This window comes from Capricornis sumatraensis, chromosome 2 (assembly GCF_032405125.1).
Source record: "Capricornis sumatraensis isolate serow.1 chromosome 2, serow.2, whole genome shotgun sequence".
NCBI lineage: Eukaryota > Metazoa > Chordata > Mammalia > Artiodactyla > Bovidae > Capricornis > Capricornis sumatraensis.
The window spans coordinates 150,426,028-150,452,961 of NC_091070.1; the positions used below are offsets into that span (position 1 = coordinate 150,426,028).

The 26,934-nt window shown below is 42.7% G+C and overlaps 1 protein-coding gene across 1 annotated transcript in view; it reads left to right on the forward strand.

Moving 5' to 3' along the window:
* The window catches only part of ABCA4 (ATP binding cassette subfamily A member 4), a 152,478-nt gene that overhangs the window by 52,574 nt on the left and 72,970 nt on the right, over positions 1-26,934 (forward strand). Inside the window, exons 12-17 of the mRNA XM_068964606.1 lie at positions 8,838-9,043; positions 9,698-9,874; positions 12,117-12,339; positions 19,050-19,271; positions 21,121-21,325; positions 26,596-26,661. Of these exons, the coding sequence (XP_068820707.1) occupies positions 8,838-9,043; positions 9,698-9,874; positions 12,117-12,339; positions 19,050-19,271; positions 21,121-21,325; positions 26,596-26,661 (1,099 nt within the window). The remainder of the gene's footprint in view (positions 1-8,837; positions 9,044-9,697; positions 9,875-12,116; positions 12,340-19,049; positions 19,272-21,120; positions 21,326-26,595; positions 26,662-26,934) is intronic.

Genomic DNA, 26,934 nt, shown 5'->3' on the forward strand with positions numbered 1-26,934 from the left:
GGCGAGTGGAATTAGTGAAATTAGGCCCAGCCACTGAGCCCCTCCTGCTGGTTCTCCAGGGATTACAAAGCTGTAATCTCATCTAACACAGCCACCAGCATGTCCCCAGGACTTGCAATTCCATTAGCCCAGCCAAGTGCTCCTAAGCAAAGACTAGGATAGCCACCAGTTAGTGGCCTGCCCCAGGGGTTCCTAACAGGGGTTTTGATGGTGGCAGAAACCCAGCAGGTAATGTGCTGAGGTTTCTGATCTTCCTGCCCTCAGGGGTGGTGGGGGGAGGAAAAGTGAGGACCAGTGACCTGAAAAGAGAAGAGGAGGGTGAAGAGTAGTGAAGAAGAATCTGATCCTTGCAACTGGTCCTGGGATGTTCTGTTTTTGTCCTTGTGTTTTGGGAAGTCAGGATGAGCCTTGGAATTGGGAAGTCTGGCAGAGCCTTGGAAACTCCCCAATTCTTATCCTCAGGAGCAGACAGGGCATGAAAACCCCTTCACAATGGCTGCAGGACTTCTCCAGGACAGGGCAGCAAGCGTGTTCCTGCACAGGCTGTTTAAGGCTTGACTGAGTCTCTCCTCTCTTCAGTAATATGACTTTCATTAAGGAGCTTTGAGAACTTCTGGGCCAGACTCAAAGCCTACTTCCCTGCCTATTCCAAAAAAGAAAAGAAAAAAAAAATCATTTCAGGAAAATTCAGCAAAAAATACTGTAAAACATAAATTATGTTGATCCAGATCAGCTTCCCTGGTGGCTCAGCTGGTAAAGAATCTGCCTGCAATGCGGGAGATCTGGGTTCGATCCCTGAGTTGGGAAGATCACCTGGAGAAGGGAAAGGCTCACTGCTTGGGGAAGCTTCTCACCCACCAGTGAGGATAAACACCTTGGATCTTGCTTATAAGCTGTATCCCTCTGGGAAACCTACTTTACCTGCCAAGGTTCAATTTTGTCATTTGTAAAATATAGGTAATAACACAACAGATCTCACAGAATCGCTGTTGAGGATGAAGTGAGTGAAGCATGCAAGGCACTTAGAACGATGGCACTCACTCATTGCCATCGATTAGTTAAGCCTGTGTGTAAATTCTCTGCCCTTGATTCCTCACATCTTAGGTGGGGCTGGCAGTGCCCTCCTTTCCAAGTGGCTGTGAGGATGAGACTGGAGGGGGTTGGGCACCTAGCCATTTTGATGCACAGCAGCTCTTGCTGTGAACCACAAGGATGTCTACCCTTGAACCACAGGCCATGTGAGGAATGTCCCTTTTTCTCATTTCGTGTAAGCATTAACCAGGGATGTGAAGCCACTGTTCATATTAACCTTGTGAACTGGTTTAGAATCAGGACTGCCAGATTTTTCCAGAAGGGTACAAAAGTCTACAGCATGAAAGCATATTATTTCAAGAGCCATGAACTGAATCACAAACAGCTTATGGACAATGATCTTATTTTATGTCTCATCAGTCTTTCAGAAACATAGAACTGGGTCAAGGAAGGAGAACACAGGTCGGGGATAGGGGCGGCTTGAGTCATAGGTGGAAGGAAGGAAGGTGCGTTTGAGTCTGCTGTGACCAGCCACTGTGCTGGACAGCCCTACACGTCATCTCGTGCAACACTCCTGCCTGCCCAGTGGGCATAATTGTTACCATTTTATAGAATTAAAGACCTAGTTGCCTAATACATCACAGCAGATAAGAGATGGCTTCAGAATTCTAACCCAGAACTGTCTGGCTGTGAAAAGGAAATTTTTTCTTCTACCATAGGGGCCACATTAGTAGGGAGCTCAGTAAGTTTGGATAAATTATATAATGAGTTGGATGCATGTGTCCAACTCTTTGCAATACTATGGACCATAGCCTGCCAGGCTCCTCTGTCTGTGGGATTCTCCAGGCAAGAATACTGTAATGGGTTGCCATTTCCCCCTCCAGGGGATCTTTGTGACCCAGGGATCGAACTCTAGTTCTTTACCTCTAGCACCACCTGGGAAGCCCATTTAATAAATTGGATAAGGACAGTAATTATTTTGTAAAGTTCAGGATAGCAAACACTATTCTTTTCCAGTCTTTTCTGCTTGGAAATAGCTAGGTTTAGAGGCTTCCCAGGTGGCACCAGTGGTTAAAGAACTCACCTGCCAGGGGTTGAACCTGGGTCGAACCTCTTTACTGACCGAGCTACCAAGGCCTTCATAGTGGTAGTATCTCAGAGAGCTGCTACAGTTCAATCTAACGGAGAAGAAACAAGTTGTGCAAATCCAAAATGTCACAAATCCTCTAAGCACTGTCAGTTATCCTCCAATTGTCTCTGAAATCCCCCTTCCTCACTCTCTGCATGTACGGCCTCTGTTTTCAGGGACCAGTACCAACAACTCTCCTAGCTGGTTTCTGGGCCTCTGGTCTCTTGCTGCTTCTGTTCAGTTCCCACACTGTCCAGTGAGATTTTTCTGAAACTCATCTTGCCATCACTTACTGGTTCTGTGATTTCAGGCAATATTGTTCCCCTGCCTGCTGAAAATAAGGATGGTAAGTGAAGTTACAGCTAGGGCAGCATTTACCAATGTGGCTGGACTGGGTGTTTGTGATTGGAATATGCTTTTAACAGTCAGTGCCCGGCTCTGTTGCTTATTAAATATTTTAAGTATGATAACACTCACCTCCCAAAGTTGTTGGAATGATTAAACAAGAAAGCTTTGAGAGCTAAAGTGGCCTGCAGTCAGCCAGACTGTTCTCTTTCCTTGAACCCAGCTACACAGGAAGCATCACCTGGGGGCTTTGCTGGAGTGTGAGTCTTCATGCTCCAACGTGACCTTTTTATTTGTTTCATTATTGTATTTATTTTAGAAACAGACATTTTTAAACAGCTGTGCATTTCCTCTTCCTTTGTTTTCCAGTCATGGTGCATTTCCGCACTTCTTACAGTTGAACATTTCAGAGGTCTGTTCATGGTGCCCAGTGTGTTAGATAAAATTTATTGCAGCGCCTTTGGCCTGTACTTCACCATCCCAACCAACACAAACAGCCCAAAGCTATTTTATCCAGTGGCTTTTTCCATGTGGGGAGAAACAAATCTTGAGTGTTAAGGTTTAGATCTGCCAGGAAATTCATTCTGGGATGTTTGCCCACATCCACTGGCATTTTTCAAAAGGAACCCCAGGTATCTACATTAACACCAGCAGGACCACTTGAGGCATTCATCAGCCACTTTGTTCTCGGCCTGAGTGTGGAAGTTAAAGATGTAAGAGACAAGGTTGTAGAGCCAGCGTCTCTAAGGGTGCAGTGCTTTTCTTATCCCTGAAGATTTATCCCTCACACGTCCTGAACGTGTTAGTCAAAAAAGGTCAGCACAGAGTACCAGTCCCCTTTGATTATCAAGTTCAAGCCAAGAGAATGATTCTTTCTTTCTTTGCCTCTACTGGATATAGTTTTCCACTTAAGAGATAATTTAATTTATTTATTACTTAATGTGTTTGAATTAGCATTGGAGGGGTCACAGTAGAAGAAGGAAGCCGGCTGCTACTGCAGCTTCTTCTCCCAAGGTGGTGTTTGACTTAGCTGTATAAACAAATGACTGCATTCTCCAGAGGTCCTGAACACAGCTGTCTGCCCTGGAGAGGGCCACACCTCTTCCGGCAGAGTGAACTCTGCTTCCTGCTGAGAATCAGCAAAACAACCAACAAGGAATGGTAGGAATTGTGTAGACTTCAAATGGCAATGACCCTGCCACCCAGATTTTGGCCACAGCAGTTGGAAACTGAATGAGACAAGGAAACCTCTTCTCTTGCTTTACTGCCCTTGGCTATCACAGGGCATTCTAAAAATTCTCTTTGAGATTCTCAACTCTGGTTGCAAAATTTGTCAAGACTATAGCCATGAGAACCTGGAGACACTGTCTTTTTAATTAATGAAGATGCCCTTTGAATTTTTTCCTAGTCGTGATGCTATCTTTCTGCTGAGCCTCTCTCACTAGCCAGTTCTTATCTACCTACAATATTCTTCCCAGCATCCATGATCACACTGTTTCTCTCTGTTTAGAACCAAAGAGCTTTTATAAACAGACTCTGTGGCTTCAGTCTCATTGGAATCTACTATGTTTTAACTTACAAGCCAACCAGACCAGATCAGATGTGTCAAAATTTATGACCTTGGTTAAGGGTGTAGTCATTCACCATTGCTTCCCAAACACACTCATGCAACTACTCACATGAGTATACATGTTCATTAGTCAAGATCTTAACTTCAGGGACCCAGAGTAAGTACCAGTAGGGAATGAGGTCACTTGCTGTGAGGCAGGTGGCCTCCCCATGAGAATGCAAGGATACATTATGAATCATACCTCGGGGTATGACCTAGGGACCTCTGACTCATGTCCAAAGCAGCTTCCACAGCTGCTCTGCCTTGACCTCTGGATTCGTTTCATAAGACCTTCCTCTGGATAGAGTTGTCTGACTTTCAACTAATGGCCAATGAGCAAGCTAGTGAACACCAGTGGCTTAGGATCCATCCCACCGCCACCCCTGTTGCCCAGGTGGAAGCTTTGGCTTCTGTTCATAGCCTACTTCTAACCAGATGGGGTGCTGCAGATAAGTTTGGGATGGATTGTGTTCCCAGCCATATTGTTTTTTTAAAATAACTGTCTTCTTTCCTAGACAAACAGCTATTATAAATGGCTGGGCTTAAATGCCACTAGACTCTTTTAACTTTGAAGATATTTTGCCAAAACAGTGATTAAAATGGTATTGATCAAGTCCTCATTATTTGTGAAATAGTTGAATATCCTACAGGCTTCCCTGGTGGCTCAGACAGTAAAGAATCTGCCTATAAGGCAGGAGACCTGGGTTCGATTCCTGGATCAGAAAGATCCGCTGGAGAATGGAATGGCAACCAACTCCAATATTCTTGCCTGGAGAATCCCATGGACAGAGTAGCCTGGTGGGCTACAGCCATGGGGTCACACAGAGTCAGGCACGATTGAACAACTAACACTCACTCACTCTTAGGATCCTACATAGTTAAAACACAGGTTCTTTCCAGAGGAAGTTTACTTGTTTGCCTCATAAGAGAGCTTGGAGTGATCATCATAAAGTGGTTGGGAGGATTCAAGGGGTTAATACAAGCAAAGCCCTTGGACCAGTTTTGGGTACATAGTAAGCCTTCATTAAGCATCAACTGTTATTCTTACCAGAAGGCAGTGGTTGGCCCTTCCCAAACACTCATGTGATCCTTAGAACATACCTATAAGGTAGGCACATCTCCATTTTGCAAATAGAGAAAGAGAGGCCACATGGTTAGCAAACAGTAAAGTAGGGATGGCATTCAAACACTACCCTGTACCATCTTTCTAGAGATGATAATTTAAGTTTGAAAATGGGTCAAATGTTTCAGAGTAAAAATGAGTGAGAACCATTTAGGTTTTGTTTTTCCAGAGAGTATCAGAGTACCAATCTAGAGAGCCACAGCAGGAAACATGACTGCGAATCAGCTGCCTGATAAAACAGGCAGGATGGAGCCCAGGTCATGGCAGAACTGAACAATATCACTGAAAAACCAGCACTACTCTACTCTACTCTACTATAGATTTCCCTTTAAGACATGAAGGGAGAATTCAAAGAGCATGGGTTAGATTGCTCAGAAAGTCATGTTATTAAAATGTATTTGTTTTTATTGTTTTTTTTTTTGCTTTAATGAGAGTTATACTCTTGTTAACATTATACCAAAAATTCACCTTTCACTAATTTCTCCCAGTTTATCATCTGATTTCAGGTGCATAGGATTATGTTCAAAACTCACAGTAGTAAGGTTATATTTCTTGCAGCATTTGGGACTTCTAAATTTAACCCAATTCAGTATACACTTATTAAGCCCCTTTCATGAGGAAATACTGTTACAGAGACTTAGTAAACAAGACATGGCCCCTGACCTCCGGAAATTTACTATCTTTAGAGCTGTGCTAACAATACAGTAACCAGCAGTCACATGTGACTATTTAAATTTAAAAAAGTGAAAAGGCCAGTGCCTCAGATGCATTAGCTTCATTTCAAGTGCAAAATAGCAATGTGTGCTTCCTGGCTACCATGTTGGACAGGGCAGAAGTAGAACATTGCCATTGTTGTGGAAAGTTCTGCTGGACAGTGCTGGTCTATTGACCAGAAGCAAGAGATCTTGTTCAGGAATTCTGTTCTCCCACTTTGTGGCTGCTATTAGAGGAATGTGAAGGACCAACACCACCCTTCAGGCTTAACAGTTGAAGACATGGATCCATATTCTGCTTCTGACCCATATTGACCTTAGATAAGGAACTTTGCCCATCGGATACCAGTTGCCTCATCAGTAAAGCAAAGACATCAGACCATAAGACCTCTATGACTCCTCTGTCCAAGTGCCTTGTGATGCTATGAGGGAATTGATAGACTGTTCTCTGTGTGTGTGTCACAGCTACAAGACACTGCAAAGAATTCCCATCTCCCCAATAATATTCTTTTTTATTTTGGAAGTTTAATTTCAAGTTCAATCTATTTGTCAATACTAAAACTCTATATGTGCAGTCCTAAACTTGACAAACTGATTTTTTTTAAAAAGGGAGATATTATTATTTTAAAATAGATAAGTAATAGCTATGCTCTATTTTCTTTTTATCTTTTTATTTTGTATTGGGTTATCCCTGTAGCTCAGATGGTAAAGAATCTCCCTGCAATGCAGGAGACCTGGGTTCAATCCCTGGATCAGGAAGATCCTCTGGAGAAGGGCATGGCAACCCACTCCACTGTTCTTGCCTGGAGAATCCCATGGACAGAAGAATCTGGTGGATTACAGTCCATAGGTTCACAAAGAGTCAGACATGACTGAGCGACTAACACACACATAGGTGATTAACAATGTTGTGATAGTTTCAGGTGAACAGCAAAGGGACTCAGCCATACATATATGTGTATCCATTCTCCTCCTAACCCTCCCCCATCCAAGCATGCTCTCTTACTTTATGAGACAATCGTAGCGCATGGAAGCCCGTAGATTGGGCTGTACCAGTGGCTCCTGGTGTGGGAAGAAGTCTGGACCTAGAGTTGAAAAATGGGGAGAGAATCCAGACTCTGCCACCATCTAGCTATGTGACCTCTATCAGGTCTCCTCCTCAATAAAACTAGGGTTCCAGGTCACTCATGAGGCTCTGTGGGAGAGTTAATGTGTTCCTTTAAGCCTGTGTTACATCAACAGCCTTCTAACCAGGCTTCCAGCTTCCCCTTCCCACCACCAGTGTACTTTGAGAAACATGATCTAATCTCATATGTCAGACCTCTGCTTAGAGCCCCACAGTGGTTTCTTGTGGCTTTTTAGAGTTTTGCCAGGAAAACTCCTGACTTTAGCATGGAAAGCCCTGCATCCCATGAAACCTCTCAGTTGGCCAATCACCCTGCAAACCCAGCAGAGCAACTGACCTGGTTGCCACCTGCCTTTTTAGTACACACCTCTCACCATTCACCTCTGCTCACCTACATTCTTCTCTATAACCTAGGACAACCTGGGTGTGGGCGTTTGACAAAATACTGATGCTTTGGTCCTGCCTCTTGAGAATCTGACTTCATTGTTTGGAGAGGAACTTGAGTATAGTTGTCTTTTAAAATCTCCATAGTGGTTTGAAAGCACCAGAGAAAGGGATCTCTATTCTGTTCTCACAGGTCTGCAGAAATCCTGTGAGTGATTCTCCATGCCTGAGCTGACCTTTACCTTGCTTTCTTCCCTTGGCTAATTCCTGCTTATTCTCATCCTACTCAAGAGTCTCTTCCTCCAGGCAGCCCTCCAGGACCCCCTCCAGGTAGATAGCCTCATTCCACCACTGGGCTGCTTGACTACCCCAGGCTTGCTTTCACCAGAACCTGCATTCTGACTGTTGGCTTACACCAACTCTTTCCCTCATTAGGTCTGGAGTTTCTTTCAGGAAGAGATTTTATCTTTCTTCCTTGTATCCCTGGAGCCAAACAGGCTCTGGCACTTTGCAGGCCCTCAGTAAGTATTCCGTGAACAAATTAATCAAAGCAAGGCCAGCTGACCTCTTGTGAGTTACATACTAAGAAAGAAACATCGCACAATAACCCCAGTGTATTATAGAAACCGGAGATTAAGGAAAAAACACACCCAAGTACAGTACAACACTTTAACAAATCTATAAAAGTGGACAACACCCAATATTCAAATTAAAAGAAATTCTTAGTTCTGCTCTTTTCTAGATAATGATTTTTTTTTTCTCTTCCGGGGGAGAAAAGAAAAAGACAGGTTAGGAAATCTTCTCTATCCTCATTACCTGTCATAAAATTATAACTGGAAATGATTTCTCTGATGAAATCCCTTTGGTTTTCTGTTATTTTCTCTCTTCCTCCTCATTCTTCCCTCAGCTGCCCATCCTTGTGTGTTTGCAGAGAGGCAGGAAGGTTCACTGCTGGGACTGTTTCTGTCTCCCTTTAAAACTCTTTTATCGGCAGGCTTTCTGATCTTCAAAGCAGCTTGTATCTGATGTGACCCCACTCCCTAGACTCCATGTACTGGGGAGTGAGAGCTGGGAGTATTTTTGTCATTTTGATGACTTGCATGTTTGGACAGCCTTGGACAGCCCAATTGTGCAGTCCTTACTAAATCTGCAGGGATGAGAGCAAGTCAGTGTTTCTAAGCTCCCTTTCACCCCTAAATCTATACACATTGAAAACTTGACACCAGAGCCCAGAGTTAAGCAAACAGCAAGTTTATAAGTCTTCTTGCTTTTGACCCATCCACTGGGGCAGCAGCCCTGATCCTCTGCCCTGTTTTGCCGTTGAGTCTTTGCAGTTGGTTGTTCCTCAGACTCTCAACCTTTGTGATTATCCACAGTGCTTGATCCTGGATAAGTTTGAAAGCTATGATGATGAATTTCAACTCACTCAGCGAGCCCTGTCCCTGCTGGAGGAAAACAGGTTCTGGGCTGGAGTGGTGTTTCCGGACATGCACCCCTGGACCAGTTCCTTACCGCCCCATGTGAAGTACAAGATCCGAATGGACATAGATGTGGTGGAGAAAACCGATAAGATCAAAGACAGGTGATGCTTCAGGAGATCTCAGAAGGCCCTGGCAATCCCCAGTGATGTATGAGGCAAGGAAAGGGGGCTCCTGTGGGCTCAGGCCACTCATCTCCTCCTGAGACAGAAGGGTCACTTGGAAAGGCACAGAAAAGCATTTGATATCAAAGAACTAAGCTAGACAGTTGACCCTGCTAGTTGGTGGGACCAGGCAAATTCAGCTACATGTGTTTACTTCCTCACCTCAGCATTTGTCCTTGGCTGGCCTTCGATCAATTTGGAGATGAAAATCTCTAGGTATTGGATTATCTTCACAGAGATCCTGCAAATGAGGTTTCACCAGAGTCACTGGGAAATTACATTTGTTACAGAGTAAGGGATTGAAACTGGACTCAGCCTATACATCAGTAAAAATTAAGTTAAATCAGAGGAAGAAAGATAATTTGTAAAGCTCAAAATAGAGTCCTTGAATGAAAGCCATTACAAATCATGCTGAGGCTAATATTCATCACTGAGATTTAAACTTTGACCTAGAAAACAGAATCAGAGAATGTGGAAAAGTTCCGGAGAGAGTTTCAGGAGAGTGAATGCCAAGTCCTCTCGTGCTGATAACAAGTGAGTTGTCCTGTCCGTCCACATCCATATCCCGTGTCCCTCTCTCTGGTTTCTTCTCAGGTACTGGGATTCTGGCCCCAGAGCTGATCCTGTGGAAGACTTCCGATACATCTGGGGAGGGTTTGCCTATCTGCAGGACATGGTTGAACAGGGGATCACAAGGAGTCAGGCCTGGGAGGAGGTTCCAGTTGGAATCTATCTCCAGCAGATGCCTTACCCCTGCTTCGTGGATGACTCGTGAGTCGGAGGTCCCAGGCCCCATCCAGGACAAGCTAATCAGGTTTCTGGGGTGGGATGAAGGGCAGGTGCTCCCCAGGCTTCAATCTCTTTGGAGAAAAATCTCTTTGGCTCCTGGGGCCATCTCAGGGAGAATGCCCTGCCCCCTCAGCTGCAGGCAGAGCCAGATGGGTAAGTAAAGTGGGAGAAAGGAGTTGGTGTTATGGGTAGAAAAGGGAAGGTGAAAATTAAAGCAGAGAAAGTGAGGTTGGGGGAGGGAACACAGGCTTTTAACATTTCCACTATGTAATATGTTTGGTATGTGAAAGAGTTCAGGTCAGAGTGTTTGGCCAGTGATTGCCAAAACAGCAAATTAGGATTCTGCATCACAAGTAGGTCCGGTTCCTAGGAGCCTTGGAATAATGCAGCTCCTTCCCTAATTAACATTCCCATGATGTGTGCTTCAGGAGAAGGGAAGGGGGTGTTGGATGAGCTTGGCCCCCCTTTCCTGTCCACCCCCACCCCCAAGCCTGTACTTTTGCTGGCCATTAGCAAGACATGCAAGTATCCTACTGTTTTCTGAACATGCATTTGGAGGTGGAGAGGTCGAGGGAGGGACAAAGAGGGAGAAAGGGCTGGGAGGGCTCATTTACTGTGGTGGGTGGGGCAGAAATGTCCCAGGACGGGAGCAGAGATCTGCAATTGGCTTAGGGATTCAACTCCTAGGAAAAAAAACTGGCAAGTTCACCATAGTGTATATGTGGGTCTGTGGGGTTCAGGGAGGAGAAAAATGTGCACAGCCTAAAGAAAAAAAGAGTCAAACTGCTAGCTGGCCAGAATTGTAAAAATAAAACCCTGTATGGGTGTAACACCTTAGTCCAATCAGTTCTTCTTGCTCAGCTCTGTAAAAGACTGAAAGAGATAACAGGGGCTGTTTCACAGTCAGTTTAGGGTTGGACAATAGGCAGAAATGGGAAATGGAACCAGAAGCAAAAGCCCAGTTCCACTTTAAAGATCAGAATAGGAGTGAGTGGCAGGGAACTGAGGTAGACAGTGAGGAGGCAGGAATTCTGGCCATTCAATGTGGGAGAGCCCTCTGGTGGCAGGTCCCAGAAGGGCAGACTTTATGAATGTATGATTCACTTCCTAGGGCCATCTCAGTGAAACTGTCCCACCCGGGAATTAGGCCCTTACTGTGTTACCCAGCAGTTTTCAATAGATAATAACCTCAAGGGCTTTACTAGCAAGGTCAAGTGTATAGAAAACATATGTAAAGTTCACACTAGATTAATTCCAGAATACTAAATTTGCCCTGTTTGCCGGAATGAATATCCATGAATGCCCTCCATGAGTATAGGCTGGTGGAATCGGTGACCATTGAATCCCTGATTGATTTGTCAGTGGGGCAGTTGCCTTCTAAAAGTGCCACAGTGATTAGTTATCTTGTGCCTCTTCCTGTATGACTGAGGTTTGATCCTCCAGGGTAGGCACTGCTTCACTGGGCGAACCCTTGTGGATTCAATTAATGATCTCACCACAACCAGTTCCCTTGGTCCACCTTCTTGGACCTCAACATCAGTTAGCATGAATCTCTTCCAGTCACATCCTGTATTATCAGTCCTTTCCTGGAATGATCTTATAAGACGCTATATAACATATATAGTATGATTTAATTTACATGTTTTATGTATAGAGAGAACTCATCTGTACTAACCAAAAAGCTAACTGAGATCTTATAAAGAATGCTGTGTAATATACATATACTGTGTAATATACATAGTACAATTTTATTTACACATTTTACTCACAGAGTTTTCATCAGGGCTAACCAAAAGGCTACCAACTTGCTCTAAGGAAAAAAAGTAATTCTTTGGGGCTACCCTAGTGACTCAGACGGTAAAGAATCCACCTGCCAATGCAGGAGACCCAGATTCAATCCCTGGGTCGGGAAGATCCCCTGGAGGAGGAAATGGCAACCCACTCTAATATTCTTGCCTGGAAAATCCCATGGACAGAGGACCCTGGTGGGCTACAGTCCATGGGGTTGCAAAGAATCAGACACAACTGAACAACTAACATATAATTTGGAAAGGGACAGAGGGCAATATATTAAAAGATTCAAGTCCATTGAATGCCCAGTGGAGAATTTTCTGCCTTTTCCCTCCACCTGGGCTTCATTCTCAATACATGACTTCATTACTCAAACATTTACTCCACCAGGTTCAGGACAATTTACTATTCTGCTTCTCTCCTCTTGCTTTAGTTTTATGATCATCCTGAACCGCTGTTTCCCTATCTTCATGGTGCTGGCCTGGATCTACTCTGTCTCCATGACTGTAAAGAGCATTGTCTTAGAGAAGGAGTTGAGACTGAAGGAAACCTTGAAAAATCAGGGTGTCTCCAACAGGGTGATTTGGTGTAGCTGGTTCCTGGACAGCTTCTCTATCATGTCGATGAGCATCTGCCTGCTGACGATATTCATCATGGTAAGCCAGATGGAGAAGGTCCAGAAAACCTTGAATAGTTTTGTTCCTCTTACTTTCCTTCCTGTTAATGAACTTGTACCTAGATTAGTCATCTCACCAACAATGATAGCATGACATGTAGCTGTCTTTCCATTTAGGCCAAGGTGGAAGACAGAGAGACAAATTCTTCCCCAAGAAGCCGATGTATCCGAGCATCTTCCCTGCCCCCACTTCCTGCCTGGGGAGCCACAAGCTATTAATAGATAGATTATCCCACCCCATTACATGAACTATCTGGAAAAGCTGTTGTTAGCAGATCCCAGACTCTGGTAACTGGGTGGTTGTATGTGCAAAGGGTTCTATCTTGTCAAATACAGAAGAAATGAATCTAAGGAGTGTTTTCTTGGGATTACTGTACCAACCGCCAGCTGGAGTGGGGATGTGGAGAGCCTTTTCAGTATATTAGGAGAGGAGATCTGGACTGTTTATTAATAACCATTGTGGTCACTCCATTCATTGCTTGACCAAAGGACATTCTGATGCCTACAAAATCTTGGATAGAATTTGGAGTCCATCCTTTCTCAGTGACGGATATTTTATCAGTGCAGACAGCATGCCTAGGTTATTGTCCACAAATTTACAGCTCCCATGCAAGCTAAACTTATATATAAAACTTTATTTCATAATACCCTTTTGTGCTTCATGTTTAACTCCTCCACAATAGATGACCTTTTGTACTTGTTAAGTGATGGGACATTTAATTTAGGTAGTTTTTTACATTTATTTGTTGGGATTTAGTATAAGGCTTAGACTTCAGGCTTTGCAAGCTCCTGATAACTTGTTGTGCCTCTTTGCCATCATGCTATTAAGAGCTCCTTGCACTAAGCAATATGTGTGCTGATGCATAGGCTCTGGCTAAGCATGTCCCTTGTTTTGCTGGACCATACCTGGTGGCTACTTGATCCAAGAATGTTCCATCACATATCTTGGCCCACCAACACATATCCAGTTAAACCAAATCCTGTCCCTTCTCTTTGCAGTAAAATGTACTAAGTCTGAATGGTTTTGGTGTAAGTGTTGCATTGAGATTCATTGAACAGTGGCTTTAGCCAAACCCTGGGCTATAGCCCTATCAAAACCAATGCTGATTTTGAAGTCAGCCTGCTCAGTCTGACCAGACCCAGATGTAGCATTAAGTACCCAATGGGTCCTGGAGTTCCACGGAGAGGAGGGGAGAAGCTGAGTAACTTGTCTTCCTCTAGGGATCTTTGTTCCTTCCCGCCCTTCAGTCTACTCTTTTCCTCACTACTAAGACATCTAGTGTCCTCGGAATCAAAAGAATCAAAATACATGAGCATCTGACTCATGCAAAATGCGTAAACATGCATGACACCTTGTAATGGCCCTGAGACTTGTTGCTGATAAGTGGCATTGAGATTTGCCTCCCTAAGAATGGGCATTAGGACTTCAAAGCTTTTAGGACGTGAGGTAAAGAATGTTTATGAAGACTTTCTTGTACAAAGGGGTTTCTCCTTGTGGGAACCAGGACATTGTTCCAGTGATGGCGGAAACAGAGCTTTCCACAACAAAATAGGATTTTCCTTTGAATGACGTTCTCATCTTTCCCCTGTCCTTACTTCCCACCTCAACTATGCAGGAAAGAAGCTGGAAGCTGGGACAATGGAAGGCTTCCATTGTTATTCAAGCTATTAAAACAAAAAAGAAAAGTGGTCATAAGAAAAAGCCAAGGCCAACCACTTTCATCTCTGTCTTAAGTCAATGAGAAATTATATAGCCTAGAAGTTTGAAGGACCTTACTTTGATCTGAGATAAGAAATTGATTTCATTCTTTTGTGATTAACAACCATATTAAAGGTCTTCTAGCCAAAAGCCACCTGTTCAGTCAGGGACTTGCTTTTATTGAGTGGCATGGCATTAAGGATAAGGAGAGCGATTTCCAGGGTAATGTAGAGAGCTCTTTCATACAAAATCAGGCCTCTGAGTCTTAATCATGATTTTATTTAGATTCCTTCAAAGTTTGCTTTTAGTTAAAAGCATGGCTCTTTTCCACCTCCTTTGCCATTTGTTTTATTCCATTTTTCAATCTGTTCTGTCAGTGCCCAGCAGGCACGACAGCATGAAGGAAGAAGAAATGGTAGCAATAGGAGGTAAGTGGCACATTTTTTTTTGTATTCAGATCTTACATGCCCATTACAGATATTGCTCTAGAGGAGAAAATGGCAACCCACTCTGTTATTCTTGCCTTGAAAATTCCATGGACAGAGGAGCCTGGTGGAGCATGGGGTCACAAAGAGTTGGACACGACTGAGTACACACATCAGTTTCAGTTCAGTCGCTCTGTCGTGTCCACCTCTTTGCGACCCCGTGAACTGCAGCACGCCAGGCCTCCCTGTCCATCACCAACTCCCGGAGTTCACCCAAACTCATGTCCATTGAATCGGTGATGCCATCCAACCATCTCATCCTCTGTCGTTGCCTTCTCCTCCTGCCTTCAATCTTTCCCAACATCAGGATCTTTTCAAATGAGTCAACTCTTCGCATCAGGTAGCCAAAATATTGGACTTTCAGCTTCAACATCAACCTTCCAATGAACAGCTAGGACTGATCTCATTTAGGATGGACTGGTTAGATCTCCTTGCAGTCCAAGGGACTCTCAAGAGTCTTCTCCAACACCACACTTCAAAAGCATCAATTCTTCTGCACTCAGCTTTCTTTACAGTCCAACTCTCACATCTAAACATGACTCCTGGAAAAACCATAGCCTTGACTAGATGGACCTTTGTTGGCAAAGTAATGTCTCTGCTTTTTAATATGCTGTCTAGGTTGGTCATAACTTTCCTTCCAAGGAGTAAGCATCTTTTAATTTTATGCCTTCAATCACCATCTGCAGTGATTTTGGAGTCCCCTAAAATAAGGTCAGACACAGTTTCCACTGATTCCCCATCTATTTGCCATGAAGTGATGGGACCGGATGCTATGATCTTAGTTTTCTGAATTGTTGAGCTTTAAGCCAACTTTTCCACTCTCCTTTCATTTTCATCAAGAGGCTTTTTAGTTCCTTTTCACTTTCTGCCATAAGGGTGGTGTCATCTGCATATCTGAGGTTATTGATATTTCTCCTGGCAATCTTGATTCCAGCTTGTGCTTCTTCCAACCCAGTGTTTCTCATGATGTACTCTGCATAGAAGTTAAATAAGCAGGGTGACAATATACAGCCTTGACGTACTCCTTTTCCTATTTGGAACCAGTCTGTTATTCCATGTCCAGTTCTAACTATTGCTTCCTGACCTGCATACAGGTTTCTCAAGAGGCAGATCAGGTGGTCTGGTATTCCCATCTCTCTCAGAATTTTCCACAGTTTATTGTGATCCACACAGTCAAAGGCTTTGGCATAATCAATAAAGCAGAAGTAGATGTTTTTCTGGAACTCTCTTGCTTTTTTGATGATCCAGCGGATGTTGACAATTTGATCTCTGTTTCCTCTGGCTTTTCTAAAACCAGCTTGAACATCTGGAAGTTCATGGTTCACATATTGCTAAAGCCTGGCTTGGAGAATTTTGAGAATTACTTTACTAGTGTGTGAGATGAGTACAATTGTGCGGTAGTTTGAGCATTCTTTGTCATTGCCTTTCTTTGGGATTGGAATGAAAACTGACCTTTTCCAGTCCTGTGGCCACTGCTGAGTTTTCCAAACTTGCTGGCATATTGAGTGCAGCACTTTCACAGCATCATCTTTTTAGGATTTGAAACAGCTCAACTGGAATTCCATCACCTCCACTAGCTTTGTTTGTAGTGATGCTTCGTAAGGCCCACTTGACTTCACATTCCAGAATGTCTGGCTCTAGGTGAGTGATCACACCATTGTGATTATCTGGGTCATGAAGATCTATTTTGTATAGTTCCATGTATTCTTGCCAGAACTTCTTAATATCTTCTGCTCCTGTTAGGTCCATATCATTTCTGTCCTTTATTGAGCCCATCTGTGCATGAAATGTTCCCTTGGTATCTCTGTTTTTCTTGAGGAGGTCTCTAGTCTTTCCCATTCTATTTTTTTCCTCTATTTCTTTGCATTGATCACTGAGGAAGGCTTTCTAGTCTCTTCTTGTTATTCTTTGTAACTCTGCATTCAGATGCTTATAGCTTTCCTTTTCTCCTTTGGTTTTCACTTCTCTTCTTTTCACAGCTATTTATAAGGCCTCCTCAGACAGCCATTTTGCTTTTTGCATTTCTTTTTCATAGGATAATCTTGATCTCTGTCTCCTGTACAATGTCACAAACCTCCGTCCATAGTTCATCAGGCACTCTGTCTATCAGATCTAGGCCCTTAAATCTATTTCTCACTTCCACTGTATAATCATAAGGGATTTGATTTAGGCCATACCTGAGTGGTCTAGTGGTTTTCCCCACTACTTCAATTTAAGTCTGAGTTTGACAATAAGGAGTTCATGATCTGAGCCACAGTCGGCTCCTGGTCTTGTTTTTGCTGACTGTATAGAGTTTCTCCATCTTTGACTGCAAAGAATATAATCAATCTGATTTCGGTGTTGACCATCTGGAGATGTCCATGTGTAGAGTCTTCTCTTGTGTTGTTGGAAGAGGGTGTTTGCTATGACCAGTGCATTTTCTTGGCAAAACTCTATTAGCCTTTGCCCTGCTTCATTCTGTACTCCAAGGACAAATTTGCCTGTTACTCCAGGTATTTCTTGACTTTCTACTTTTGCATTCCAGTCCCCTATAATGAAAAGGACATCTTTTTTGGGTGTTAGTTCTAAAAGGTCTTATAAGTGTTCATAGAACTGTTCAACTTCAGCTTCTTTAGCATTACTGGTTGGGGCATAGGCTTGGATTACTGTGATATTGAATGGTTTGCTTTGGAAACGAACAGAGATCATTCTGTTATTTTTGAGATTGCATCCAAGTACTGCATTTTGGACTCTTTTATTGACTATGATGGCTACTCCATTTCTTCTAAGGGATTCTTGCCCACAGTAGATATAATGGTCATCTGAGTTAAATCCACCCATTCCAGTCCATTTTAGTTAGCTGATTCCTAGAATATCGACGTTCACTCTTGCCATCTCCTGTTTGACCACTTCCAATTTGCCTTGACTCATGAACCTAACATTCCAGGTTCCTGTGCAATATTGCTCTTTACAGCATCAGACTTTACTTCTATCACCAGTCACATCCACAACTGGGTGTTGTTTTTGCATTGGCTCCATCCCTTCATTCTTTCTGGAGTTATTTCCCCACTGATCTCCAGTAGCATATTGGGCACCTACTGACCTGGGGAGTTCATCTTTCAGTGTCCTATCTTTTTCATACTGTTCATGAGGTTCTCAAGGGAAGAATGCTGAAGTGGTTTGCCATTCCCTTCTCCAGTGGACCACATTCTGTCAGTACTCACATACACACTCACACACACACACACACACACACACACACACACACACAGAGATATTGCTACTTGGTTTCTCTTCTCTACTTAGAGAAACCCAGTGCTCTAGGGTACCGCTACCAAATAATCAGAACCAATTCAAGAGGTAAAGCAATGTACCTTTATTTTCCCAAGAAAAGAACAGGACAATCTATACATGTTTGGAGTTATGTGCAAAGGGTAAAAATCCTCATAGGAGGCCTATAGCAAAAGAGAAACAAGTAGGCTTGATCAATTTGAACATCTCAATTTATCTGCTGATGTAATTAGATAGCAGCTTACTTATTAAAAATAGCTAGTTTGGTTCTATTTTCTACATAGCCAGTGACTGACCCATTAGTTAACATGAAAGGTGCTGAGTACAGTCCACGGGTTCTATGAAATGTATTTCTATAATATCATGTGCTGCAACGATTAATCCACTCTCAAGTGATGTGGATTAACAACAGACATTTTCACCAATGTGAGAGGCAAATCTCAGAATATAAGTATAAATGATTAAGTCAGCAGACGAGGTGGTGGTGATTTAGTCTCTAAGTCATGTCCAATTCTTGCGACCCCATGGACTATAGCCTGCCAGGTTCCTCTGTCCATGGGATTTTCCAGGAAAGGATACTGGAGTGGGTTGCCATTTCCCAGGACCAAAGCAAAATGTTAAAGCTTGTTGGGTGGTCTCCCACCTCCCTTTTTTGTTCCTCATCAATTCAGTATATCACAGGAACTACTGATGCTCCAAGACCCCCTTTCCAGATCTTCCTCCCTGCTCGAGGCTTCTTCCTCCACTCTTTCCTCTTCCCAAGGATTTCATTACTGAACCAGAACAATTACTCAGTACTGATAGGTAGCTTAATATGTTACCCTCCTAGAAGAAAATGAAGTAATTAGAATTAAAGGACCTCAATATATTGAGTATTAAGTGTAGAAAATTAGACAATAACAGGGCTTCCCTGGTGGCTCAGATGGTAAAGAATCTGACTGAGATTCAGAAAACTGAGGTTTGATCCCTGGATCAGGAAGATCTCCTGGAGAAGGGAATGGCTACCCACTCCATTATTCTTGTCTGGAGAATTCCATGGACAGAGGGGTGTGGTGGGCTACAGTCCATGGTATCACAAAGAGTCAGATACGACTGAGCGACTAACACACACTGGGCTCATGGGAAAGATCCCTTTGGGTCGGAGGGCTTCTGAACACATGGAGATCACTTCCTAAAGGGGTGGGGCTCCTGGATGTGGGCGGAAATTACTGACTCAAGTGGCCACTTTGGTTTCAGCATGGAAGGATCCTGCATTACAGCAATCCGTTCGTCCTCTTCCTGTTCCTGTTGGCTTTCTCCATTGCTACGATCATGCAGTGCTTCCTGCTCAGCACCTTCTTCTCCAGGGCCAGTCTGGCAGCAGCCTGTAGTGGTGTCATCTACTTCACCCTCTACCTGCCACACATTCTCTGCTTCGCTTGGCAGGACCGAATTACAGCCGACATGAAGATGGCTGTGGTAAGGGACCCTGGGCTTATACCCAGTATATGATGCATTCCATTTGCAGGGTATGTAGCAGTCTGAGAGGACTGGCTCGCCCTTTAGGGGGTCCACTTTGCCTTTGGCAGAAATGGACATAAGGTTTAAAGGCACAGGTACAAAAGTGGGAGTAGTCTTCATCTTGAGCAACCTAACAGTTCCTCTTCACCAAATCTGCTTGATAAGTCTGCCCTGGGAAGTAATTGAAAATCAGTTCAGCTCATGGGTCCCTTGTGTATCCATAAGAGGAGAACAATGGGGCCCATTTCACTCAGTTCTTTTTTTCCCCTAGCATTTGAGAAGATTCATAAGGGAGGGAGGTTCTCCCATACTATTCTGCCCAGAAAGATGTTCCCATAAATTAAAACTTTTTGTTTCTCTGTAAAAGAACTTGAATCAGAGTAGCTCTAATGTGTCTTTGTCATGTTCTACTAAAGCACTCAGAGAAGGGTGCACAAATGAGCCAGTTGGGTGCTCTTCCCAGGAGAGGTCTCTAGAAATTGACTCTGGATTGCCTGAAGGACCTCTTTACAATGCCCAAACAACATGTTGTTTTTTTTTTCTCTAATTGTTTTCAAATGATCTATGTCTACTCTCTCATTTACCAGACTAAATAGCTTCTAAGCCCTGTAGGATGCAAATTTCTTTGTCCTCCAAAATCTCCCTATCCATGGTTCTTTGTACAATGCAGTTGAGAAAGGACTGTCACCTGCATCTCACTGGGGAAAATTTAAGTTAAACTTGTTCTCATGACTCAAGCTTATTTGGCTCAAGTACTGCCAGGGCATCTGCCTTTTATTTCTCATGTTAAATAAGAATTAATTACTGTTGTTTATGGCACCTAATTTTCTTACGTGATCACAATGGGCAAGAAATTCTTATGACTCTGCCTGTTGGCAGAGCTGGGCTGTCTTGGTATACTGTGTAGACAGTTGGTACTTAGAAGCCACAACTAGTTCCTTGCATGTGTGGATCTACCAGGAAGCTATAGTTCTGGCTGCTCTGTGGACCAGGGCTAGGCTGAGATTTTTTTAATGGTTTTTGTGAAGATATAGCTAGGGAATCCCTTCCTTCTGCAGAGAGACACTCTGAACCCCACCTGTGTCCTGCAAACGGTTGGCCTCCTAGCAGAGCAAGTGGGAATAGCTCATCCCTCTGTATGTGTATATATGCTTTCTGCCATGCCAGCGAGCAACTGTGGGGATGTGGCTGGGGGACTTCCTCTTTAGACTTTCTGCATACCACCTATTCAGTTACTTGTGCTCTTCAAGGAGAGTCTAAGAAAAACATTTTCCCTAGTCTGGAAATGAGAAAAGGTGATAGTCATTATAAGCTGAGGATTTTGGGCCTAACATTGCTCAGGAGGTCATGAGACAATATCCTGTCTAGCCTTCTAGTCTGCTCTAAAACACTGATGACTTTATGGACACTTTTATTGGGATTCTCACAAAGCAGCTCAAGTTAGCTTCTTTATTGTGCCAAAAACTGTGAGATTTTATGGAAGAGGCAGGTAGAGGCAGGGAAAGGTAGGAAGATAAGCTTGAGGACCTTTGGTCCTTTGTTGTGTTGTCTTCCCTAGTGCACTACTGTGATCCATTGGACAGGTGAAAAGTGGCCAAGTAGGTATTGGGCAGGGGTCCCTGAGGCCTGAGAAGTATTCCCAGAATTCTCTTCCTGTGGGAAGACTGCCTTAACCCCTCCCTGGAGTGGTCTTAGACCAGAATACATTATAGACCCTCCATTGGCCTTCCTCCCTACCTTGTGGGTTCTGTTGGGTTGGGTTAAAGATCCTCTGCTCATCTTTCATGCCTTCTTTGCCCCACTGCAGAGCCTGCTGTCTCCTGTGGCATTTGGGTTTGGCACTGAGTACCTGGCTCGCTTTGAAGAGCAAGGTGTGGGGCTGCAGTGGAGCAATGTTGGGAACAGCCCCATGGAAGGGGATGGATTCAGTCTTCTGATGTCCATGAAGATGATGCTCCTTGATGCCGCTCTGTATGGCTTGCTTGCCTGGTATCTTGACCAGGTGTTTCCAGGTAAGGGCCCTCCTCCATAGGGTAAAGGTAATTATGTTCTTTAGTTACTCTGCCTTTTCACTCTAGTTTAAATCGTAATCAAATAGCCCATGCTTTTGGATTGGAAAAACTAATATTGTTCAAATGGCCATACTTCCCAAAGCAATCTACAGGTTTAATGTGATCCCTATTGAATTACTCCAGTATTCTGGCCTGGAGAATTCCATGGACTGTATAGTCCCAAGGGGTCGCAAATAGTCAGACATGACTGGATGACTTTCACTTACTCACTCACTCACTATCAAATTACTCAAGATATTTTTCACAGAACTAGAACAAATAATCCTAAAATTTATATGGAACCATGAAAGACTCGAAATTGCCAAAGTAATCCTGGGGAAAAAGAACAAAGCTGGAAGCATAACCTCCCAGACTTCAGACAATACTACAAAACTATAGGAATCCAAACAGCATGGTATTGGAGCAAAAACAGACAAATGGGTCAATGAAACGGAATAGAGAGCCCATAAGTAAGTCCACACACCTACACCCAGTTAATCTTTGATAAAGGAGGTAAGGATATACAATAGAGAAAATACAGTCTCTTTAGCAAGTGGTATTGGGAAAGCTGGACAGCTACATGTAAATCAATGAAATTAGAACACACCCTCACACTGTACATAAAAATAAACTCAAAGTGGTTTAAAGACTTAAAATATAAGATGTGATACCATAAAACTCCTAGAAAGGGATATAGGCAAAACACTCTTGAACATAAATTATAGGAATGTTTTCCCAGGTCAGTCTCCCAAGGCAAAAGAAATAAAAGCAAAGATAAACAAATGGAACATAATCAAACTTCTTAGATTTTGCTCAGCAAAAAAGGCATAAAGCAAAAAGACAGTCTGTGGACTGGAAGAAAATGATTGCAAACAATGCATTAGGCAAGGGATTAATTTCCAAAACATATGGACAGCTTACACAACTCAACAGCAAAAAAAAAAAATCTAAAAATGGGCAGAAGATATTTATTCAAAGAAGAATAGACATTTATTCAAAGAAGACATACAGATGATCAATGAGCTCATGAAAAGATGTTCAACACTGTTAATTATTAAAGAAATGCAAATCAAAAATATAGTGAGGTACTAGTCAGAATTCAAAAGCAGAGACATTACTTTGCCAACAAAGTCCGTCTAGTCAAGGCTACGGTTTTTCCAGTGGTCATGTATGGATGTGAGAGTTGGACTGTGAAGAAAGCTGAATGTGGAAGAACTGATGCTTTTGAACTGTGGTGTTGGAGAAGACTCTTGAGAGTCCCTTGGACTGCATGGAGATCCAACCAGTCCATCCTAAAGGAGATCAGTCCTGGCTGTTCTTTGGAAGGACTGATGCTAAAGCTGATACTCCAATACTTTGGCTACCACATGCAAAGAGTTGACTCATTGGAAAAGACTCTAATGTTGGGAAGGATTGGGGGCAGGAGGAGAAGGGGACGACAGAGGATGAGATGGCTGGATGGCATTACCGACTTGATGGACATGAGTTTGGGTGAACTCCGGGAGTTGGTGATGGACAGGGAGGCCTGGCATGCTGCAATTCATGGGGTCGCAAAGAGTCAGACATGACTGAGTGACTGAACTGAACTGAGTCAGAATGGCCATCATTAATAAGTCTACAAATAACAAATGCTAGAGAGGGTGTGGAGAAAAGAGAACCCTCCTATACTATGGGTGGGAATGTAAATTGATACAGCCACTATGGAAGGTAGTCTGGAGGTTCCTTAAAAAACTAAAAATAGAGCTGCCATATAATTCATCAATCTCATTCCTGGGCATATAGCCAGAGAAAACAGTAATTTGAAAAGATACATGTACCCGAATATTCAAAGCAGCACTATATATAATAGCCAAGGAACAGAAGCAAACTATATGTCCATTGACAGAGGAATGGATAAAGAATATATATACAATGGAATACTACTGAGCCATAAAAAGAATGAAATAATGCCATTTGCAGTGATGTGGGTGGACCTAGATATTGTCAAACTGAGTGAAGTCAGATACAGAAAGACAAATATCGCATGATATCACTTATATGTGGAATGTAAAAACACGGTACAAATGTTTTGTTATTTACAAAAGAGAAATCGACTCACAGACATAGAAAAGAAACTTATAGGGACTTTCCTGACGGTCGAGGAACTAAGAATTTGCACTCCCAATGCAGGGGGCCTGGGTTCAATCCCTGGTCTGGGAACCAGATCCCACACGCCACAACTAAAAAAATAGATCCTGCATCCCACATGTTACAATGAAGACTGAAGATCCTGCATGCCACAACTAAGACCTAGAGCAGCAAAATTAATAAACAAAAATAAATAAATATTTTTAAAAAGAAGAAAAAAGAAAATGAACTTATGGTTACTAAAGGTGATAACAGGGTGGGGGGTTTGTGATTAACATATACACAATACTATATATAATGTAGATAAACAACAGAGACCTGTTGTACAGCACAGGGAACTATATTCAATATCTTATAACAACCTATAATGGGAAAGGATCTAAAAAAAGACTATAAATATAGGTATGGTGTACAGCAGAGTGATTCTACCAAAACTAACACAACACTTTATATCAAGTATACTTCAATTTTTTCAAAATCTTATTCTTTCTGAAGTCTTTCAGCTTGAACTCTCAGAACCCATATTTAAATCTTAAATCCAGGAACCAAAAATCCATCAATGAGTGCTTGACTCACCTTTAGAAACAGATTCCGAATATGATCCCTTGTCACCACCTCCACACAACCTTCTCAATCCAAGCCTCCTTCTTCCATCATCATCTCTTACAAGTCTCTCCTCCACACTGTGTTCAGAGAGATCCTTTCAGAATCTAGGTCAGGTGGTGTCAATCCTCTGTTCAAATTCTTCGGAAGATGTCAGTGTAAGAAGATGCTGAACTCACCCTCCCTCATAGAGAACTGAGTCTTCAGCTTCATATGGAACCATTTCCTCTTTTAAAAAAACCTAAAGTCTGGCTGAGTGATAACTACACATCAGGCAAAGCAGGTAGGGGAGTCTAAGACACAGCTGCACCATAACCCCCACCCTTGGCACAGTGATCCACAACCAGGAGGGATCTCAGAACCCAACACCCATTTGCTACTTGTATTCATCATAATATTGGAAGTCCTAGCCACAGCAATAAGACAAGAAAAAGAAAGACATCCAAATCAGAAAAGAGGTACATTTATACATAGTAACATTTGTAGATGACATTATTTTATGTAGAGAAAACTCTAAAGACCCCATCAAAAAAATAAAAAAACTGTTAGAACTAATTTAAAAATTCAGTAAAATTGTAGGATACAAATTCTATACACAAAAATCTCTGAGCACCAAAGAATTGATGCTTCTGAACTGTGGTGTTGGAGAAGACTCTCAAGAGTCTTATACTGCAAGAAGATCAAACCAGTCCATCCTAAAGGAAATCAGTCCTAAATATTCATTAGAAGGTCTGATGCTTAAGCTGAAGCTGCAATACTTTGGCCACCTGATGCAAAGAACTGGTTCACTGGAAAAGACCCTGATGCTGGGAGGGATTGGGAGCAGGAGGAGAAGAGAACAACAGAGGATGAGATGGTTGTATGGTATCACTGACTCAATGGACATGAGTTTGAGCAAGCTCCGGGAGTTGGTGATGGACAGAGAAGCCTGGTGTGCTGCAGTCCATGGGGTTACAAAGAGTTGGACATGACTGAGCAACTGAACTGAACTGATGAATAACAAGGGCACGTCTATCATTCAGGAAACTCCGAAGGTTTTAAGAGCTCTGTACCAGGAACTGTGGACAAAGATCAAGTATTATTTTGTATTCTATACACACCTCAATATATCTCTTTTGGGGGAAGAGAGAGTCAAGGGACATAATTCAACCTTATAACAGTGGATTCAAAGAAATATCCTTGACTTTCTCAGCCTCCATTTTTTCCATCTCACTGGGCCATGAGAGAGGTATAATAAGTGAAAGTTAATTAGATTGAAAATAAAATGTGTGTATATTTCAAGAGCTTTCATTTAGCCAAGCTAAAGCTTTAATATGTTCAGCCACTATGTACTAAGCAGCAACGATGTATTAGGCTCAGTAGCACAGGTACTCAGAAAAGAAGGAGTGGAAAAAACTGACCCAAGCCTGTCCTTGAGGGATTACAGTCTAGCATTCGCCATAAGGCACAGGGTAACTATTAAATAAGCAAAGATAATATTCTCACAAAATCAACATTTATAGGCAGCTAGCTAAGGGAACTTGACTAGAAACTTTGTAGTTTATTCTTTGAAACTCAAGTGGATCAAGTAGGATGATATGGTTAACATTAGTGGTGTTGGGCTTCCCTGGTGGCTCAATGATGAAGACTCTGCCTGCCAATGTAGGAGATGCAGGTTTGATCTCTGGTCCAGGAAGATCCCACATACCATACAGCAACTAAATCCATGTGCCAAAACTATTGAGCCTTTGCTCTAGAGCCTGGGAACTGAAATTACTGAGCCCACACACTGCAACTACTGAAGGCTATGTGCTCTGGAGCCTGTATTTTGCAACAAGAGAAGCCACTACAATGAGAAGCCCATGCACCACAATAGAGAGTGGCCCCCACTCACTGCAACTAGAGAAAGCCCATGCAGCAGTAAAGAGCCAGCACAGCCAAGAATAATTCGTTAATTTTTTTAAAAAAGGATCAGTGGTATTAGAACCAGACTACCAATGTTGGAATTCTTACACCTCTATTAAATTAGCTGGGACATTGGGCAGAAGCTTCAAATTCAGTGTGCCTTAATTTCCTTATCCACAAGAATAGTAATACTACCTATCCCTTTGTGTTGTTTTGGGGATTAAATTATTTAGCACATTGAAGGGGCTCACAGTTATGTTTGACACAGAAAGAACATTCAACAAATGTTAGTAATTATCATCACTATTATTATCTGGAACTGTTGAAAAAAGCATGCTTAAATTCTTTAATTAAATGGTTTCTTGGAAAACTAATGTTAGCTAAGATCATCAGTCTTAGTGTTGCTGATTTCACCCCCGAAACAGGACCTTTTAAATTGAAGCATATTAGAAGAAGTAGTCTTAGAGGAAGCATGTGGATAGCCATGTAATGCTTATGAACTATAAATATATATAGTTACAACCTGCGGTTCAGGTAGATAAATTCTAGATCTTATAGAACTATGGTAAGATTGAACTACTTAGGCTTTTTCTCTTTATTTGCCTATCTATCTTTAGGGGACTATGGAACCCCACTTCCTTGGTACTTCCTTCTACAAGAGTCTTACTGGCTAGGTGGTGAAGGTGAGTTGTTTAAAATTTTTTTTAATTAAGAAAGAAAAACAAATGTTTGAAATTAACTCCTTTGGCTCTGTATTGGATATGTGTGCATTGTAGAGGTGGTTCTTACATGAAGTGTGAGATTCCTGATTAGTTAGCTGTCTGCTGGGGGCTCTGTTCCTTAGTGCGTAATCACGGCCTCTGGGAGCCTCTATTTTGTGAGTGACTGGACCAGGGTGTGGAGAAGGCAATGGCACCCCACTCCAGTACTCTTGCCTGGAAAATCCCATGGACAGG